At 40.6% G+C, this 20,389-nt stretch overlaps 1 protein-coding gene across 1 annotated transcript; it reads left to right on the forward strand.

Annotated features, from left to right (window-relative positions):
* Positions 1–200: 200 nt before the first annotated feature.
* MLYCD (malonyl-CoA decarboxylase) lies at positions 201–19,537 on the forward strand (the record flags this gene model as incomplete). The annotated part of the gene is made up of 5 exons (XM_080352082.1): positions 201–752; positions 8,272–8,384; positions 9,403–9,559; positions 10,074–10,223; positions 18,654–19,537. The coding sequence occupies 5 exons, from the start codon at positions 201–203 to the stop codon at positions 19,185–19,187; spliced, it is 1,506 nt and encodes a 501-aa protein (XP_080208208.1). The 3' UTR covers positions 19,188–19,537.
* Between the last annotated feature and the right edge of the window lie 852 nt (positions 19,538–20,389).

Consider the following 20,389-nt stretch of genomic DNA (forward strand, 5'->3'; position numbering starts at 1 on the left):
AACCAGCCCCGTCACCCGTTCGGCTGCGCCACGCTCAAGATGGCGTCCGGCACCACCCCAACTCCGCCACACTCTTCTCGCTCTCGATTGGTGAGGTGGGCTGGCAGTCTGTAACACCAGCCTATCAGCTCTCCCCCTGCGGCTCCGAGGGCGGTGCCACGGCCTGGCCTTGGCGGAGGGTGTTTTCCGGCTGTCACGGAATGAGCCACCTGGGCCCGTGTCTGAGCCCGCGGTGCCTCTTGCGTGGGCCCTGGGCGGTGTCGCGGGGGCTGCGCCGCGTCTCGGTGGCGGCCGGTCTGCGCAGGGGCCCGGCGGGCTCCAGCACCGCCTCTCCCTCGGGCATGGAGGAGTTGCTGAGCCGCGCCGTCCCGCCACTGCCGCCCTACGAGACCAAGGAGAAGGCGCCGCCCCCGGCGGAGCTGCGCGGCGCGGAGTTCGTGCGGTTCTACCGCGGGCTGGCGGCCGGGCCGCCCCGCGCCGAGCTCCTCACCCGCTTGGCCCGCGACTTCGGCGTGGACCACGGCCGGGTGGCGGAGTTCAGCGCCAAGGTGCTGCAGGCCCGGGAGCAGCAGCGGGAGCCGGGGGCCCTGCTGCAGGCCGAGGACCGGCTCCGCTACTACCTCAACCCCCAGTACCGGGGGCTGTTCCAGCACCTGGGCCGCCTGGAGGGGGGGCTGCGCTTCCTCGTGGAGCTGAGGGGCGACCTGGTGGAGGGGCTGGCGAGCAAGGCGGTGGACGGGCCTCATGTCAAGGTGAGGGCTGGATTGGGGATGGGCGGCTCTGGCACGGGATGGGGTTTTGGACTTGACGCTCATGGAGCCTCCATGTTGGGCTGAAGAGTGGCCCATGAACCCAGTTTACTGTTGGGGTCTCCATGGTGGGACATGACCAAAGCCCATTCCCAATGGCTGTGGCTCCAGTGCAAGCTGGTTCTGCTGGGAGGGGAGCACTCTGTGGTGTGAAGCAATGGGCTTGTCAAGCTCGGGTGGGGGTGGGAGGCTGGGAAGCGCTGGCATTGGGGCGGTGGAGGAAGCACCACAATGACACAGTGTGACACGATGCAGCTGATGCTGGGGCTGCCAGGCTGTGTCAGGAGCTCGCTGCAGGAGTGACGTGCAGTGGCGTGACTCCTGGGGCTGGTAGAGTCATAGAATCATAGAGTCATAGAATCGTTTCAGTTGGAAGAGACCCTGAGGATCACCGAGTCCAACCATAACCTAACTCTAGCACTAAACCATGTCCCTAAGAACCTTGTCTAAACCTTGACTCCACCACTGCCCTGGGCAGCCTGTTCCAATGCCTGACAACCCTTTCTGAGAAGAATTTATTCCTGATATCCAATATAAACCTCTCCTGGCACAACTTGAGGCCATTTCCTCTTGTCCTATCACTTGTTACTTGGGAGAAGAGACTGACACCCTCCATGCTCCAGCCTCCTTTCAGGTTGTTGTAGACAGCGAGAAGGTCTCAGTCTCCTGTTCTCCAGGCTGAACAGCCCCAGTTCCCTCAACCGCTCCTCATCAGACTTGTGCTCCAGGCCCCTCACCAGCTTTGTCGCCTCCTCTGCATTCTCTCTGGTATTTCAGTGATATAGTGACATAGCAACCGTGTCATGCTAATGATGAAGAATATCAATAGGAGAAAGGAGTCATGACTTAACTCGGTGTGTAGAAAATAGGTGAGGTGGAACATCCCTTCTGGTTACACGGTGCAGGAGGTGACATGGGTGGGGAAGAGGGAATGATGTACCACCAATGACAGAACCTGAGGCAATAGCAGGAAGATGTGCCAGGGGAGATTTCGGTTGAACGTTAGGAAAAGGTTCTTCACCCAGAGGGTGCTGGACACTGGAACAGGCTCCCCAGGGAGGTGTCACGGCCCCAAGTCTGACAGTGTTCAAGAAGAGACTGGTCAACATCCTCAGACACATGGTGTGAACTGTGGGGTTGTCATATGCAGGGACAGGAGTTGGACTTGATGATCGTTGTGGGTCCCTTCTAGCTGAAGATGACAGTGGCAGGAGCTGACAGGTCTTCCCAGAAGGCCACAAAGACACAAGTTGTTCAGATGCACTGACCATAACTTGTTTGTCAATATTCAGATACAAATTAAGTTTGACAAGGAAAAGTTGTTTTTTGTCAGTGCTGTCAATTGGCCACAGTCATCACATAACTGAAGTAGCAAGGGCATTGCTAAGATCCCACATCCAGCTGGGTCATGTTAAGTAAAAACAGACTGAATTTGAAAAATTAGCAGGATAGAAATGTGTAGAACAGCTGAAGGTACATGCCTCAAGTAATGTGATATGTTTAGAATCATACTAGGCCCATTTGAAAGTAGGAAAATATTGTCTGCAAAACTAAAGCTTCAATAAAAGGGCTTTTGTAAGCATTTTATGTTTTATCTTCAAAGTGTTTTTTGAAATGTTTGGGTTCATCATATAACTGGGCTTCGTTCTGCATATCTCTTCTCCTAGTCTTTTTCTGCACTTGTTGATCACTTTTATTTTCAAAGGTGATATATTCTGTAACTGAGGGTTGGTAATAAATTGGCACATAAGCCAGGAGAGATTGAGCTAGAACTGATTTGCATTGTTTTTTTTGTGACTGTATTGGCTGTAAGAATTTGCCCTGGATACTGTTTCTTTTCCATTTGAAGTTTTATTTAAGTCATTCTCATCTGTTTTCCACAGCAACCAAGACCTAGAACTATGTGCTGTTCCAGTACTCTGGCCTGAGAAAGGTGTTACATTTTGCTTCTGAAATAAGTGTCTTTCTCTGCCTTTAAAATCTGTTTGTTTCAATTGCAAGTGAGTGTCAGAATAACCATGAGAACCCAACCTGCAGGAAGTCTTGACAGCCTCCGCAACGGAGCTGATTACAAGCTGGCGTGAGTGGTTTGTGAGATCACATGTATTTAATTTGATACCTTAAGCCATAGGTGTGAGATACTGTATTACCTGTTCTGAGACTTAAATGTCAAGAACACAGGAAACTATATGGCAGAATATTGAGGCTATAGATTTGGCAGTGGGAGGAGTTGCTTGAATGCTTTTCCTTTTTGATGAAGGATTTGAGTCTTGAGAAATGTTTTTGTTCCATAACAGATTCTATGATCATGTAGAGGACAATTTTAGAGTGGTTCTTTGCTGGTTTCCGTAACTGCAGGAGAGAGACAAAAAAAGATATCAAAAAGCTCTGGAACTTGGGGTAGATGTTAATTTGTCAGGATTCACTGTTACATGTGATGAATTATTGCCTGCCTGAATTTCTTAAGTTCTTATTTTAAAACAAGAGATGCAAATTACCTGATGATTGTTTCTTCATTGGTTTCACTGTCCCTGAATCATTAACAAAGTAGATGATGCACTGCAGAGTGAGGCAGTGTTGCCTTCAGTTACTCCCAAGTATCCATATCTTCGTAATGCCGTCAGTTGTCTTTCAGAAATCACCTCTTAAGGTGAATTAATGTTTAAAGTAAATGAAGAAATGCAAATGCCTTACTCAGACTTTATGTACTGTGTGACGTGTGCCTGGCTGCACTGTGTGCCAAAATGTGTCTCGTTATTAGACTTGTAAAGACTCTGAAGTCACTGAAATATTGTAGCAGTGTCCATTAAATCAGACGTCATGGTGCCGTAGCTGTCGGGATCCAACATATGACAGATTGGGTTGAAAAAGCTGACTTATGAGAAATTGAGAATAATGGTGACTACCTTACTGGAAGAATTCCATAGATCATGAACATAAACCCTGAACAATGCATTGGAAATACTTAAAATGACAGATTGTGCAAAAAGAAGGAACATGCTGCAAATAAGGTTTAGTTTCTATTTCAGTTAGTTATTAGAAGGCAGAATTGTCAGCTAGAGCGAGATGGGAAAATTATAGGTGTCCTCAGTGACAAGTTATTTTGACATAGTAAATGTCTTTCTGTGGATGTGTAAAAGATGATGAATACTCTTGACACAAGTTTGTTGATAATCAGATAGCAAAAATTTAGTAGTAAACTGTATATTTGAAGCTATACAGCCCTTTTTTTCCAAAGAGTCCACCAAAAATGTAGTCAGGATATATGGTGAAGATGAATTTTTCTTCATGATCTGTCCCAATCTGTCCCAGAGGTTGGTTTTCTGTTCTATTAAATATATGAACCAGTTAACATTATCCATGAGGCTCATGATAGTAATAAGGTGACCACTTCAAAAAAACACTACTGCAAATAAGACATCATTTGAAAAGTTAAATTACAGTAAAGCTGGGCTTAATTCTTCTTCATGGTGCTGTTTGAGTTTCTTTCCTCTTGCTGTTCTGTACTTTCCATGTGTTCTGTTCCTTCCACCAAAGGACATGGATGTTTTCCTGTGTCTTTATAAATTAGTTGATTTTCTGATGAGCCTTTGCAATGCACAGAGTGAAATTTGCTGCAAACCTGTTTCCTGAGTGTCATTCTTCCCCTTACTGCACAGAACCCTCTTACCTGCAGTGCTACTTCTGTGCCAGCATTTTCCTCTTGAGATTTTTTTATATTTTGCTTGCTTACTCCATTTCAGCATTTGAAATATGGATTCTGGTGAAAAATTCACAGCGTTATTATTTCAGGTAGCAAATCATTCAACTATTGCTTTTAAAATATGCTTCATCTTTCCATATGATTTAGAAAAAGTCAGTGGAAGTTTCAAGTTGCTGGCAAGAGGTAATGAAAACGATAGCATTTTTGTCAAATTGATTTATAAATAAACCTGCTTCCATAATTAAGCAGTAGTTGGAGTGTACCTGTAATCTTGTTGCACTTGTATTGGTCTACTACAAAGAAAGAAATATCATAATTATTTGGGTTATTTTTCCATTAATAGCAACCACTCCTGAATACAACAAGGATTTAAAATTGGACTTTTCCTTGAAGTTTTGATTTTTTTTTTTTTTTCTTAAAGCTTTCTGGAAGATTCAAACACCGACCTTTGTATAATCAGGGAAAGTGGTTTTAAATTTTGTTAGAGGAATTTGAACTGTCTTGAAGGCAGAATATTTTGCGTATAGGCTCTACATGAGATTTTGCTTCCTTTGGAGCTGGTACCAAACTACCACTGGTCTGCTCAAGGTGTTGAGCGTACCCGTAACACCTACATGAAGGCAAATGTGCAACAAGAGTCTTACAGCTTTTGTGTATTTATATCTGCACTGACAAGGAAATGTGGAAATAAAATTAAAGGGATTTTCTTGGTGCTGGAGGAGAATTACAGAATGCATTATATGGCCTACTGAGATTTTATTTTTGCCCAAACTGTCTAAAATATTTCTTAGACAGATCTTAGTTTTTACTTTGCATTTTGAAAGACCTATTAAAGCAAGGATTGCCCACTGCTATGTTATAAATATCAAATACTTTTCTACTTCCTCAAGATATATCAACACAGAAGCAACTTGCACTGTTAGATATTGGTTGATCATGCATTTCTATTTTGTGTTTGTTTAAGAGATTACAGTAAAATAACATATGCAGGTGACTGAGTCACTTGGAAATGCTTGTGCACACATTGTTTAAATGAGCAAAAATGGAGAGGGGAGGGTAATACATTTTTTTAAGAATAAGACATCAGACAATATAAAATGAAAGAGCTGGGGAAGTTCTCAGCACTACCATTTCTGCTGCAGTAATTGCTATTAGCAATAAAAAAGCAGGAAAACAGTTCCCTTTTATTTGTGTCACACTATTGAATTTCATTTTACTAATGGGTACGTTTGTCAGTATCTCACCCGGAGTATTCTGTACCTATATTTTTAAACCCATGGCAATGTCAGAGTAGGTCTGTAAGTCAGTATGCCCAAGCAAAGCATATCAGGTTAAAAACTTCAAACATTGCAAAGCCATGGAAAAACTCAGCTCTCGGGAGGCTGGCAGAATATTTCCCTTGTAGCCCTGTCATATATCTAACCAATAACTAACAGTAACTGAACCATCCATTCGGTGTGCACGGAGCGTTAGTTACTGCTGTTCATATTGTGGTTATCTGTAAATACCTGTATATGTATTTTCATTGTAAGGAGTATTTTATTTTTTGGTAGTTTGAGAGGGAAATTGGAATAGTTCCATCACCAGAGAGGTGGATTTTCATAATAAAAAATAATAATTTAAGTTTTTCATAAAGAGTTTTCCCATTTGTTGCTCGAATAAATAGGGACCTGATGTGAAGATCAAAAAGCCTGTAATTTACTGTCTTGTAGCAAGAACATGGAATGAAAAAAAAAAAAGTAATCACAATTTATTATACTCGGCTAATAGAAACTGAAGCATAGCCTGTGATTATAAATACTCATCTGAGAATGTCTTGTTGCTCAAATTTAAAATTGGGATGCTGAATAATAAATGGGTGCTTTATTTTCTTTTTAATGAAATGTTGGAAATGTAATTTTATGACTAGAAAAGCCTCTGAAATGAAAATAAGAATTTACTTACCACTAAAGTTACAAAATATGACAACCTAACTTGAGACTGGCATTGTTGGGGTCGAGCCTTTCAGAACTTTGCGTATACCATTATATCAAACACAATTCAGAATTTTGTGCAGTTTAGTTGAATTAAACACAGTTTGGGATAGTATGAAGTGTTTTGTGTCTTTCTGCACTAAGAAGTTTTCTCAACAGCCTCAGTTGCAGTTGGACTAGATGATGGTTGTAGGTCCCTTCCAGCTGGGACTGTGCTGCTTCTTTGCCCTACATGCTGCCCTGTTGTTTTATAAAGCTTCATTATTTACTATTGACAGATTATTTGAATTGAGTTGTAATTCCCCATAAGCAATATTTCTTTCTACCAAAATCATTGCTGAAGGCGCATCTGCTTCACTTTCTTCTTTGCTTACAAGTGCATTGCTTTTATAGAGCTGAAACTTGGGCCTGAAGTAGCTCTATAATCATAGAATAGTTTGAGTTGAAGGGACGTTCCCAGCTCCCCCAGTGCCCCCCCTGCCATGAGCAGGGACATCTTCACCAGCTCAGGTTGCTCAGAGCCCCGTCCAGCCTGGCCTGGGATGTCTCCAGGGATGGTTCATCCACCACCTCTCTGGCCAACCTGGGCCAGGCTCTCTCCACCCTCAGGGCCAACAATTTCTTCCTCATGTCCAGCCTGAATCTCCCCTCCTTTAGTTTAAAACCATCACGACTTATCCTGTCACAACAGGCCCTGCTAAAAAGTCTGTCCCTACCTTTCTTATTGTCCCCTTTTAAGCACTGAAAGGCCACAATAGGGTCTCCCTGGAGCCTTCTCTTCTCCAGCTGAACATGCCAACTCTCTCAGCCTGTCCTTGCAGCAGAGCTGTTCCAGCCTCAGATCATTTCTGTGGCTCCTCTGGTCCCGCTCCAACAGATCCATGTGTGTCCTGTGCTGAGGACCCCGAGCTGGACCAGCACTGCAGGGGGGTCTCACCAGAGCAGAGGGGCAGAATCACCTCCCTCCACCTGCTGCTCACGCTCCTTCTGGTGCGGCCCAGGATACAATTTATTTTCTGGGCTACAGGCTCGCGTTGCCAGCTCGTGTCCAGTTTTTCATCCACCAAACAAAACTTGTACCCCCAAGTTCTCCGCAGGGCTGCTCTCAGGTAATGCGTTCTGCATCTTGACAAGTGGCCTTCAGTTCAGTTGGGCACCATGATGTCCCATTGTATGGAGCACACTTGCTAAACCTTTAGGTGCTTCAAAGAAGCAAAACGCATCTGATTCATAGGTTTTCCACTTTTACCAGGAGCCGTGTAGTATAACTGGCTTTCTCCCAAGTCACTCGTTGCTGTCTGAGCTGTGTTACTGCCAATAGATGGAGAGCAGTGTGTTCAAAATAATGCCTAACAGGAGCACAGCCATCAGCAGTTTTCCCTCCTAGCTGCTAGACTGCAGCTTGAAATGCTGTTCCAAAAAACAGGTGGATGACGAGAGAGTCATAGGAATCTGTTAGTTTGACCCCAGGTCTGACAACTCTAGCTTATTTTTCTGGCTTGCAATGTGCCCTTACAAAAGAAAACATGACAAATAATCCTGAAATACCTGGAGACTTTCACTACACCAAGGGGTGTTTGACCAAAACGGTTTGTGGTTGTTTTCTAAAAGCTTGAGAGCTGTGCAGAAACAAGATTCGTGAGGGAAGTGCCTTAAAGCCAGAATAAACAAAACTATTCTAATATACTTCCCCATGTTGCAGTTGGAAAGAAGGTTATCTTTACTCATATTTGTGTGTTCTACCTACTTTATTTAGCAGGTACGTCCATTTTTCTTCTGTTTTCAGGAAATGAGTGGAGTTTTAAAGAACATGCTTTCGGAGTGGTTCTCAACAGGATTCCTGAACTTGGAACGGGTCACTTGGCAATCACCTTGTGAAGTACTCCAGAAAATTAGTGAGTAAGTGCTAAAAGTTGTTGATGCTCATGGATGAAATGGTGATGAAATGCTGTGACTGCCCAGATCCACGATTTTCAAGAGACTGCTTTTCAACAGGCTAAGTATAATTAAGGAATAGTTGCATTTAACACACTAAGAGGACACTTTTTAAAACTGAATTAAGTAAACAGTAAAGGGGATCGCTTGTCTCGTAATTTGATCCTTTCACTCACATTTGCACTCACAAACTGGTGTATTTTCTTCCAACCTTCTTAGTTACTCTTCCCACATTCCCAGAGGTGCTGCTGGTACTTTTCCTACAAACGCAGATTTGTGCAGCTCTGTCTTCTCACACTCTTTCCTCGCACTGGTGCTGCTGCCTCCATCACCGCTGCCACCACCTTCTCCCCTCACCAGCAGTGTTGCTGGAAAATCAGTGTTTAAATCTGATGCAGCATGGGGTGCCCAATGCTCAAGAGCACTTTTTACTTCTAGTGCACTGAGGCTCCCCTTCCTTGAATCCTGCAACAGTTATTTCTGAATTTCTGCCAGATATTCCAAGTTGTAGTGATGAAGTTGAAGGTGACAGAAGCAAAGCTTTGTTGTGTGGCATTTTGTTATATAAAAGGCTCAAAGTAAAATGAATCTCTAAAGAGTTCTGGAAGTACTTAAGACTGGGAGTGTTAACAGACTAGTTTGTAGCTTGGGAAAACAAATTCCTTAGAGGTGTGTTCAGACTCATTCAATGACTTAGAAATGCACGTGAAATCTCAGCTATGTAATAAGCACATCCCAAATAAAACTAGAGAGTGTGAGTATGCAGCACCTTTACAATCTACTTTGTTGCAGTTTGCTGGTGAACTTTACTTTTTTTCACTTGCAACCTGACTCTCCTTTTTTGATTGGAGAGTTTTGTCACTGACATCAGTGGGAAAAGTGCTGAGCTTGTAGGGTTGGCAGCCGATCTCTATTTTGAAATGAAAAAAAAGAAAGATATAATTTTACCTTTTTTTGTTTTATTTTTTATTTTCTCATTGAGTTCTGAAGCCGTGCATCCTGTTAGAAACTGGGTTGATATGAAGCGTCGAGTTGGGTCATATAGAAGATGCTACTTTTTTTCTCACTGTGCAATCCCAGGAGAGCCCTTGATAGTCTTGCATGTTGCACTAACCAGTGACATCTCCAGCAGCATCCAGGTACAGTCACTGATGCATTTAGTACACAGCAAAGTGCTCAAATTGCAATCTACTTCTTTTAAAATCCATAATCCCTTATAATTTGGGAATATTTGGGTTTGTTTCATTTTTTTTTTTTATTAAGAGATGAGAGAATTGGCACTTAAAAATTACAGCAATATTCTGTCTATCTCCTGTATTATATAAGTTGAAATTTTGGGGTTTTGCTCAAGTGCAATAAGAAAAGATAAGAAATATGTAAGAAAAGATAAGAAATATGTAAGAAAAGGTAGCAAATGAGATTAAAACTGCAAAGCAGTTGTGATTACTTCTGAATATTTTAATCCACATTACAGTTATTTCCTGCACTTGCTAATGGATAAGCAGCTTTTTTGATTGGATTTTTTTTTGTTTCTCCCAGAAGATAAGGAATAAAACAGTGGGGAAAAGTGTTAATTCATTTGAAAGTTAAAAAGAAGGGCCCCATAATGATGATAATAACTACTACTTTTTTATTTTATTCTAATTTTCCCAGGCCATAGTGAAAGAAGTGCCGCCTTTAGAAACAGAAGATACAGACAAAATTACAACAGCAATTTTCTACTCCATCAGTTTGACTCAGCAGGGGCTGCAAGGTGTGGAGCTTGGGACTCACCTCATCAAACGGGTTGTAAAAGAGCTGCAGGTAGGTGTTGCAGGGTGCACTTCAGATGCTGCTTGGCCAATTTCCTCCCATTGTATTGCTGTTTTAGCTTCCTTTTTGTGTCAGGGCTCAAGGCAAGGAGCTGCTAAGTCTTCCCTTATACTTGTAACTTCTTACCAGATCAACCTTCAATGTACCCTGTGTTGAGTTCATTATTTTATTTAATAGTCTTTACTACTTAAATTACTAGTAGAGCTGCTACTTAAAAGTAATGGTCTCTATTTGTGTTTATATTCATTCTTCCAATATCTGGATTAGTAAAGTCTGGAAAATTGTCTGTGATTAGAACTTCAGTTCTGCTTACAAAAATAACTTGAAATTGGATGCACCAAATTTCTACAAAATGATTGATTAGTCCATGGCTGAATCATAGCTGGCTGCCCTAAAGTTTTTTTTTTATTTTACTTAATTTTTAATGGATATTTTGACGGAATGTTGTTGCTTCTTGCTTTTGGAATGGCTTTTAGATTAATTGTCTAAAGTGCAGCAGTCCAGGTATAATTAGACTGGGCCATCTGTCTGATCTTAAATGAGGGGAAATTGGAATAAATTCATGCAGTTACGTGCTCTCACATTTGAAAAATAATTTCTGGATAATTGAGTTGCTCTCATAAAATAACCATATTGACAACGTATTTGTCCATCACTAAATTGCTTATAACACTAGAAAAGTTATGAGTGAGTTATAAAGGAAAATAGACATATCATACTTAGATAACTTGTGTGCAAGTTCCCAAATTTGATCTGTCAAACAGAAGAACATGTTTCTTATTTATACTTATAACATTTCTACATTTCAGTGTTGTAAAATCCAGCCCTTCAGGGTTCATCAAATACAAGATTAGTAGGAAACGGTTTGGCTGAGATGCCTTTGAATACATTCTTATCATAAAATTATTGCCTCAAGAATCAGTAACTTCTTTATTATAATATTGAAAGCTAAGGGCTTCCCATACGGTGCCAAAGATGCAGGTCTTCCTCCCTACTTAAATTTCGTACACTGCTTTAAGATGTTGTGAAAAATGTGCTATTATTAGTAAGGTTTTATATGGTGAATTGGACATGTACTTAGTTGAATATGAAATTGTAGCAAAACTTGAACTGCCTATTTATATTTATTCTCTATATCTGTTAATATATTAAGGTAAATGACCTCCATGTATTGTCTCTACACCTTTCCTTTTCTTGACGATGAACCTTGTTGTGTACCATTGTTGGGCTAAAAGAGATAAAAGGATAATCCAGGAGTGTTTATTCATGATGGATGTGACTCTCTAATAGTTTTTCTTCCACTCTTTGTTGATGTCTTGAATTCTGCAAGAACCATCTCCCATTACCTGTTCACATCTGACGAAGTGACCTTGAGTCATCACACTGTTACCAGAAATATTTAATGCACTTTTCTAATGCCTGGTCATTCAGCTTTTGTTGCAGATGTTGTGACTCCTATCTCAGTGGAGTTCTTGATTCATTGGATAGAAGAGCCATGTATTTCAACTTCAAAATGCTTCCACTGTGAAATTCCTGCAGAGTTCGATAGTTCAGGGCAAAGGCAGAGCAGATGATGAGTGATACTCTTGGCAGCCTGTTTTACTCATCTTCCAAAATTCTGGAGGTCCTACTTCAGTGCATTAATCGCACACACGTGCTCGCTTTGGTCAGGTGTAAGCAAAGCAAAGGACTTTCCAAGGTTGTCTGTGTTCAGGTTGGCCATAATTTTTAAAGCAATATTATAGTCACTTAGTTTAAAAGGGACAAATGGTACTGCAGTAGTGCTGAGTTGACTCGGTGGCAGCAGCTGAAACAATAGAGGCTCAGCAAAAAAATCTTGGGTCAGAAATTACATCTCATTAAGCAAACTTCCAGCAGCCTTTGTAAAAATAGATAGTTGAGGTCTCTGATAGGAAGAGGATTTTTTATATAACCTTTGCATGGCTTTGCAATAAATGAGTCTTTAAAGTGCTGCTAAATCACCAAGTGTTCCAGGTTACGTAAGTTGAGACTCTCTTTAATTTAACGGATAATAAAATGCTTTGGGAAGAGGAGACCATTTGAAGGGGTTGAGGCTTTTGTTTTTCATTATATTTGAATCACTGATGATACACTTTTATAACCTGCCATTTGAGTTAACTTTGTGGCTGTGTTTGATCTGCAGAATGTTATTTGATTCATATGTTCCCAGGGCACTGCAAACTCTTAGAACTTTATTTATGCTCTAGTAAAAATCCTTTATCTGACTTTGCCTTAACTTAACCTGCTCTGACACTTCTACTTGTAAGTGCCATTGTAACCTCCAAACTGAATTCTCAGCTGTCATTCTTCATAAGGAAAACTCCAGATGGGAGCTGTCATGAATGTATATCATTAGATCAGAAAAAGACATGCACAAATGTAGAAATATGCTAATAGCCACTCTTTTTCTCCACCATTGAAGTCTTTATTTGGCGAGATTTTTATAAACTGTACTGAAACATTGATCTAGTGGGTGTCTACTCTATAATGTCTATAAATTCAGTTAGTACCAGATTCCTTAAAATCTCATCAATGGGCAGGTAAGATGGAACTTAATTTTTTAGAAATCTTCCTGCTAATTTCCCTGAACTGGTCACATACACTGCAGAGCATGAACACGTGTAGGGTGGTACTGCTCACCTTTGAAGTATGTCGAGTATAGATTCCCCTATGAAAGTCTCTCTTGCAAACGGGCTTTTATTAGGCCTGTTAGGAAAACTGCAGCAGCGGAGGCTCTGGTGGAGATTCCAACCCTTGATGTTAAGCACCGTTAGTTTGAGGCCCTGCACAGGAGTTAATGGCCCCAGCTTTTATGATCTTCCATTAATTTAAGCAGATGGAGGACGTATGAAGTTGAGTCACAGAAATGGGTCCTCAGTTTCATCTCTTTATATGTGCACAGTTTGCAGTTTGAATCCGTAATCTCCACCTAGACATTATGATTTGGCATTTGCCACAGGTATTGTGATATAATTGGGTAAAGGGGAGGGATATAATGGAGATCAGAACAGCCCCTTAGGGATGCAGCTTGTGTCGCATACAAAGGGCATCCAAACAGAAAGGATCCTGTGATAAATAGGAGATTTTTCTTTCTTTTTGGTAGTTGCTTGACAAAGGTTTGCTGCACAAACAATTTAGAAGGGTTTTATAAACAGGCTTCTATTGTTATCTGTTCAGATTATTTTGGAGCAAGCTGTGGGATGAACTCATTAGACCACTGATACAGCTTTGGACCCAGTAGAAATCTGAGAATAGGCTCCCTATGCATTCTGTATAGTCTCATGATTATATTAATGTATACAAAGCAGGGACTAGACAACAGAAATAATCTCTCGTATTTCTTAAATTTAAGCTTGCATTGCTCCCAGAAATGAATTTGATTCTGAAATTATTTGAGGCAACTAGTAAGAAAACAAACCAACCCCCAAAACAGGCAGGAAGGTGCATTTCTAGTGAGCGATGGGTGCTGGTGAATGTGTAGACAGATAGAACAGATTTCTCATTAGACAGACATTTAATTCAGAACGTGTTCGTAGCCACTCTAAATGGTCTGGAGCTCTGCAGAAGGTACATCATAGCAATTCAGTCTGCAGATGACAGACACAGATAACTGTGGTGAAGCCTTTGAGAAAACGGCTTAGAATTTTATAGCCTGTGGCGTTTGGGGGAGAAAACTGATAGCTGCTGTGTGACTCGATTGAATGCTTAACAATTGGTGGCAGATTTTAGCTTTCTGGTTGGGCTGTTGGTAATTGCTACCTTAATTTGATCTAGGTGACCTGGGGAGATCATAATTTCCAAAACAGGCTTTGCTTTCATTGATGAAAAATGTGACCTTGGACTACAGCTTTCAGAGTGCAAGACAGTTTCAGATGAGATATGGGTGACAGGAAAGATCTGTGCTCTTTTGCAATGAAAAAAAAAAACCCAAACCAAAACCTAAAAGTCAACCAAAACCAGAAACCTACCCCCAGACAAAATGAGCAGCTGTTTCTTAATGGTGTGTGGGTTTCTGACAAGAAAATATACATTAATGGATCTCCACCAATAGCCTTAGAAACTAGCACATCGATTTAGCAACAACATAAATGTGCACACTTGGCTGCATCTATTTATTTTTCTACAAGAAATGGCTGCCTCAGATAAGCTCCTGAACTCAAGCATTTATCAGATATGTTGTAGTCTGTACTGTAACTTCAAAATGGGGTCGCTTTCCCATGTGTTATCTGTCCTAAGAAGTAAAAAATACACACGATTTCCCATTTTGTATTTATTTATTAATAGAGTAGGAGCTACTAACTTCCTCATAAATATTTTGAGCAGAGCTTGGTGAACAGGTCACTCCTGAAAGTGAATGATAAGCAAAGAGCAGTCAATATCACAAAGAAGCAAAATGTCAGTTACTTTATTAGGAACTTTGCAGTAGTTATTATAAATACACAAATATGGGAAGAAATAATTCATTCTCACTTTTGTCATCATGGATGGATGGTACATTGGTTCCCTCTCAGCTTTGCAAGGGGGATGAGATTGGAATTGTCACTATACAACACAATGGCCACGGCTCAGCCCCATTTGTGGGCTCTGCTGAGGAGCAAAATAGTATTTTCCAACATGGTGCTTTCTTAGCAGAGATAGTGCAGGAGACTTCCAGACTTGGCTTTGTGGTGAGCAGCTTTTCCTCTTGGTCCAATCAGTTTTTCCTTTTACCTGAAAGAAGAATCTCTGCTGCTCAGATTTCAACATTACTTTCCTTCTTCCTCTCTCAGGTTTTAACCCCGAACATCGGTGAAGAATTTGTGAAAGAAACCTAAGGAATATGTTCTCAAGACACTGTCTTTTATAGGATGAGCAATATAGTTAGGAAAAAAAAAGACACCTTTCAGGAATATAATCCCATCTTCAGGTCATAAAGAAACACCTCTTCTATTCCTTGAATCCCTACCTAGAGGAAAATAGCATCTAACAACCTTTTTCTTTTTCCCTTCGTTTTCATGCCCAATGCACAATAGTAACATTTGTACTCCCTCTAGCAGCACACTTAGGATTTCTCATTAATAGGTCTTTAATTTGTAAACGTCACCAATTTATCCCTGTCTCTTGTGTTCTCTGTGTCACGGACTAAACACGAACTTTAAACCACAACAGGGAATGAAGACATCGAAGAATGAAACTGCATTTTGAAATCCAGTGTCTTTTGGGGGGAACTTGCTGCTGCTTAAGGATGCTGACATGAAAAGGGTATTTCTCGTTATTACAGGTTTGTGTTTCTGCACCATAAGGTTCATTTGCAGGTCTGCCACATCCTGAGCAGTTGCTGAGTTGTCACCCATCGTTTTTGTGTGGACAGGCAGAAGGGCACTGGGTCACCGATCCTTCAGAAGGGAGCTGTGGCCCTCCCTTTGGGGCAGAAATTCATCTGGCTGCAGTAAGAGCTGACACACAAAAGGTCAGATCATTGACAGCAGAGTGTGTCAGCAGCTAAACTACAGTCGGTCACTGCAGTCACCGCCGGTCAGTGGTGCTGATGCAGAAATGAAAGCAGCAGGTAATGACGCTAGTTACCATCTTGACAAAACTGAAAGCTAGCAGCTTCTTCTCCAGGAACAAATTTCTTGAAGCATTTTTCCAGTAGTCTTTAAAAATTCACTTTTGTGCCATCTTTCTCCCTCCTCCTTCTCCAGCAGGGCTGTGGGTTTGTCTTTGGTGGGAGTTAGTGCTGAATCAAGGAAAGTGCAGCTGACAAGGAGGCAGCTGAGCAGAACTCTCCTCTGCTGGACTAATTAACATCCTGCTGCTTTAAAGAAAACTGGATTCCAAATGTGATGATTAGGTATACTCCTTGATTTGAGAAACCCTGCAAGGAGGTGGATGGAAGGTGATCAAAGGAAGACTTAATGAGTGCATTAGCTTCTGTAGTCAAATTTTATAAAGTTATTTTGAATTGATTTGCAGATAAATAGTCTTTATATCCATGGGGAAGTATTTAGTGTAGGGTTAGTAACGGAAAGAATTTTGAAGTTTATGGAGTTGCTTTGTTCTATTCTCATTGTTGCCTTTTTTCTGCCCTCAAATATATATTTTTTTAATTTACTGTGGTCATTGCTCTCTTTTTCAAAAGCAGAGGTGAAGCTTGCTCTAAAAAGGCTTAACTGCCTTCTCCAAGAAACATTCTTTTAATTAAAACATATTTTCTATGTCCATGCCTTTTGTAGTCCTGTTCCACAGTAAGAGCACAACCTTGGTAAATTATTTTGTTTTATAAATGCTGTATTAGCTAAAATTGTACAGAGAGGTGCTACGATATTAGCAGAAGTTGCCTTCCAGAGACATCTCTTTCTATAGATTTACAAAGAATCTTTTTATGAAATGCATATGTGATGAAACCTGATAGTTATATTTCACAGATCTTGTTACAGACTTATGCTTCGGAATTACTCTTAGAAATAAAATATCATCCTGTCCTTTAGTGCAGACTTGAAAAAGTCACAGGAGCTTAACACTTTACTAGTATTGCCCTATCTGACCATGGTAGCTGGAGCAGTTGAGAATATGACACAGTCAGGATCTCCTGGGCACTCTCATTACAAAAGTAGTTGTGTTTTGTTGTTTTTTTTTTCAGTAAGATACAGAAAAGGGTGTTTTTATAAAATAATTTACCTTTATTCAGTTCTCTAAGGAGATGAAACGGGGTGTTTCTTTGTAATATGGTCTGCCTCCCTTGTTCCTATCTGGTCCCAAAAGACAAATTATTTAACTTACATATCTATATAATAGTCAAAGAACTTCAGATAAGGAGAACAGGGAATGTTATTCAGTTTAGGCAAAAACTGAGGAGGTGGTAGATCTGAGCTGACTGGTGCATCATACTGCTGGCGCCAGCAGAACAGCAGTCAGCCGTTCGGGAAGCTCTGTGTGGGAAGGGAAAAGGTGAACCAGCTGAATATTATTCCAGTTATCGAAGTTTATTAGAACTGATACTTGGCTCCAGTTTGCAATGAGGAGATGCCAGGTCTGCCTTCCCTGGATCCTGTATCCTCATGAAGCAGGACACAGATGGCAGCATTGTGTGGAACAGAGGGGGTACCCGAGGGTGCAGGAGCACAGGGGGTACCCGAGGGTGCAGGAGCACAGCGGTACCCAGGGATGCAGGAGCACAGCGGTACCCAGGGAGGCAGGAGCACAGGGGGTACCCAGGGGTGCAGGAGCACTGAGGTACCCGAGGGTGCAGGAGCACAGCGGTGCCTGAGGATGCAGCAACACAGGTGCGACACAACCAACCTCGCAGCACGCGGTCCATCAACATTTGCTAGTGTGAGGCAACATCTGAGCAACGATGGCTTTTTAATGGTTATCTCTGTAATACGCAAAGTAGAAAAAAATGCGTTTTGTAGTCATTTAAAGACAATTTTCTGTTGACATTCAGATGCTTCTGTAATGTTGATAAATGTCTTGTTTCTTACCACTTCTTCCTATATGAACAGTAATTAAAACAACACTGTGGTTGTTTCAGTTCAGCTCATCTTCCCTCTGTTCATTGCCCCCCACTCCTTCAGCAGGGTTGACTGATGGAATTTTGGTTAATTCCAAGTGGCACTGAGTTTAACAACCTTCTCTGTTCTTTCTGTCGCCGTGTCCCAAAGCTAACACACAGTTTTCCTTTTGTATGTTTTGCTTTACATGTTTACATAGTCAACAGTTTTTACTCATAAATTAGTAGGAGAAGTTTTATTTTCTTAAAACAGGTATTAAATTATGTGATACTTTTTTTTTTTACTGCATGTATGTATTTCTTATCTTGCTATTTCATGAATTCAGTTTATAGTTTGGGAATAGCTTATAAAGTAGCTGGTCTGTATAAAGAACATATTTCAAAACTTCAGAAAATACTTTGATTCCATTAAAATCTAGAAATTGTGCCTCTCATGATTTTACAATAAATTGAAATAATAAAATGCACTTGACTTTAAAAACATATAGTTGCATATGAAAAATAAATATTTAAAAGGTTTGAAAACTTGTAAGTTTATCTTTTGAAAAACTTCTATTCCTCTGATTAACTTCTTTATGGCACAGAGTTGTATTTATTTATTTATGCCTATAAAATAATAAACCAGAATGCTGTGTTGGTAAGGACTGCATAAGTACTTTTATATAGATGGTGTGTGTGGACTCTAATTCTGTCAGTGTTAAAATCTTGATTCTCCAAGTATTTCTAGTCACTAATGTATTACCCTCAGGGTGATTTTCTTTATTTTTTTGTCTATGTGTATCAGTAATTCTGAGAATCCCTAGTCTTCACTTTACATCAAGTGAAGGGTACCAGTTGTTCTTTCACTCAAACTTCTCATTGTCAATTATGGCCAAACTCATGATTTCTTTTTCTCCTTTTGTCTGCAGAAAGAACTTCCTCAGATCAAAACTTTTTCTACTCTTTCACCTATCCCGGGATTCACAAAGTGGCTTGTTGGTCTCCTCTCCTCACAAACAAAAGAACTGGAAAGAAATGAACTTTTTACGGAATCAGAGCGGCAAGAAATCTGTGAGATCACAGGAGATTCTACTACTGAAACACTAAAGAAACTCTTAAATAACAATGAGTGGGTGAGATCAGAAAAATTAGTCAAAGTGCTCCATTCGCCATTGATGAGACTCTGTGCCTGGTATCTGTATGGAGAGAAACATCGCGGCTATGCTCTTAATCCTGTAGCAAATTTTCATCTCCAGAACGGCTCGGTGCTGTGGCGGATAAACTGGATGGCGGACACGAGCCCTCGGGGCATCACTGCTTCTTGTGGCATGATGGTCAATTACCGCTATTTCCTCGAGGAGACTGCCAGTAATAGTGCGGCCTACCTGGGTACTAAACAGATTAAAGCCTCAGAGCAGGTTCTTTCCTTGGTGTCTCAGTTCCAGCAAAATAGCAAGCTTTAATTAAATAGTATGAAAACTAAGAACTAGTTCCTTGCCAATAAAGATCTGTAATATTTCACAATGTCTATATTTAAATGAGAATGTCTGTTATAAACCAAATGTACTCAGCGCAGCGGGATGCCAGGTGATCTAGGTTATCTGTTTTCATGCTTACGTTGCCACATACTCAAAACCTGATTTGCTGTGATTGAGTCACTGCAAGTTCTAGACATCGGTTATGTGCAAACGAGTTGGAGGTTTGTATTGAAGGAGGGGTAAAATTCTGTCAATCAGTTTCTCAGTGGTAGCTTGAATGGAAAATACTTGAACCCTACCGTTATTCTCTTGACAATAAACCTGTATAAACTGTGTCTTTGAAAGGAGCTGCACTTATTTGTCATAATACAAGCATAGGTAGTTCAGTACTAAAGTACCTGGAAAGAAGTACTGAATTAAGGTAAATTTTCGGTCAAATATATTAGTAAAAGAATAATCTACAATTTTATTTCAATATCATCTGTCTTTTTCTTCCTCAAAAACTCCTATATAAAACCTCATGATATTTTCCTTTTCCAAACCCATTGAAAATCTCACTGAGTCCATGCTTTGCCGCTGGGGCATGGAAAAGCCTGGAATTAATATTGTCAAAACATCAGGATCTGTCAGTGCAGCAGGTATGTAGTATTACATTTGTACTTTTGTCGCTAAAATATAATGAGCAAAGAAGAAATGTTCAAATCAGAGAAGAGAATAAGAGAGACTGATATTTGGGGATCAGTTCAGAAGCTTCCGAATATATATATAAAAATACAATATAAGATATATTATATATATACACATAATATAATATAATATAATATAATATAATATAAGTATTATACTTTGCCTCTGGTAATTTTTTATTCTGTTGACAAAGAGCTTTTTTAATAAAGAAGTAGGACTGAGCTATAAACTAATAAAATAAACTTTCTGAATAAATCATGTCTTGTTTATTCCAGCATATACCCTCTGTGACTTAACAGCCCTCCTTGATAACAGCATCACCACAGCAGATGGACCATCTGAACAGAGTTTCACGCCGGTTTATGATTTCTGATTTATTCAGTGTCTGGTCAAATTCCAGTCCTGTTTTCAAGACAAGAATTATACAGAGGATTTGAAAATGGTAGGGTTCCTGCTCGTGTATGAGAACAGAAGTGAAGAAAGCTGTAAGTGTCCAATTA

Source organism: Nesoenas mayeri (genome assembly GCF_963082525.1).
Source record: "Nesoenas mayeri genome assembly, chromosome: 12".
NCBI classification, from domain to species: domain Eukaryota; kingdom Metazoa; phylum Chordata; class Aves; order Columbiformes; family Columbidae; genus Nesoenas; species Nesoenas mayeri.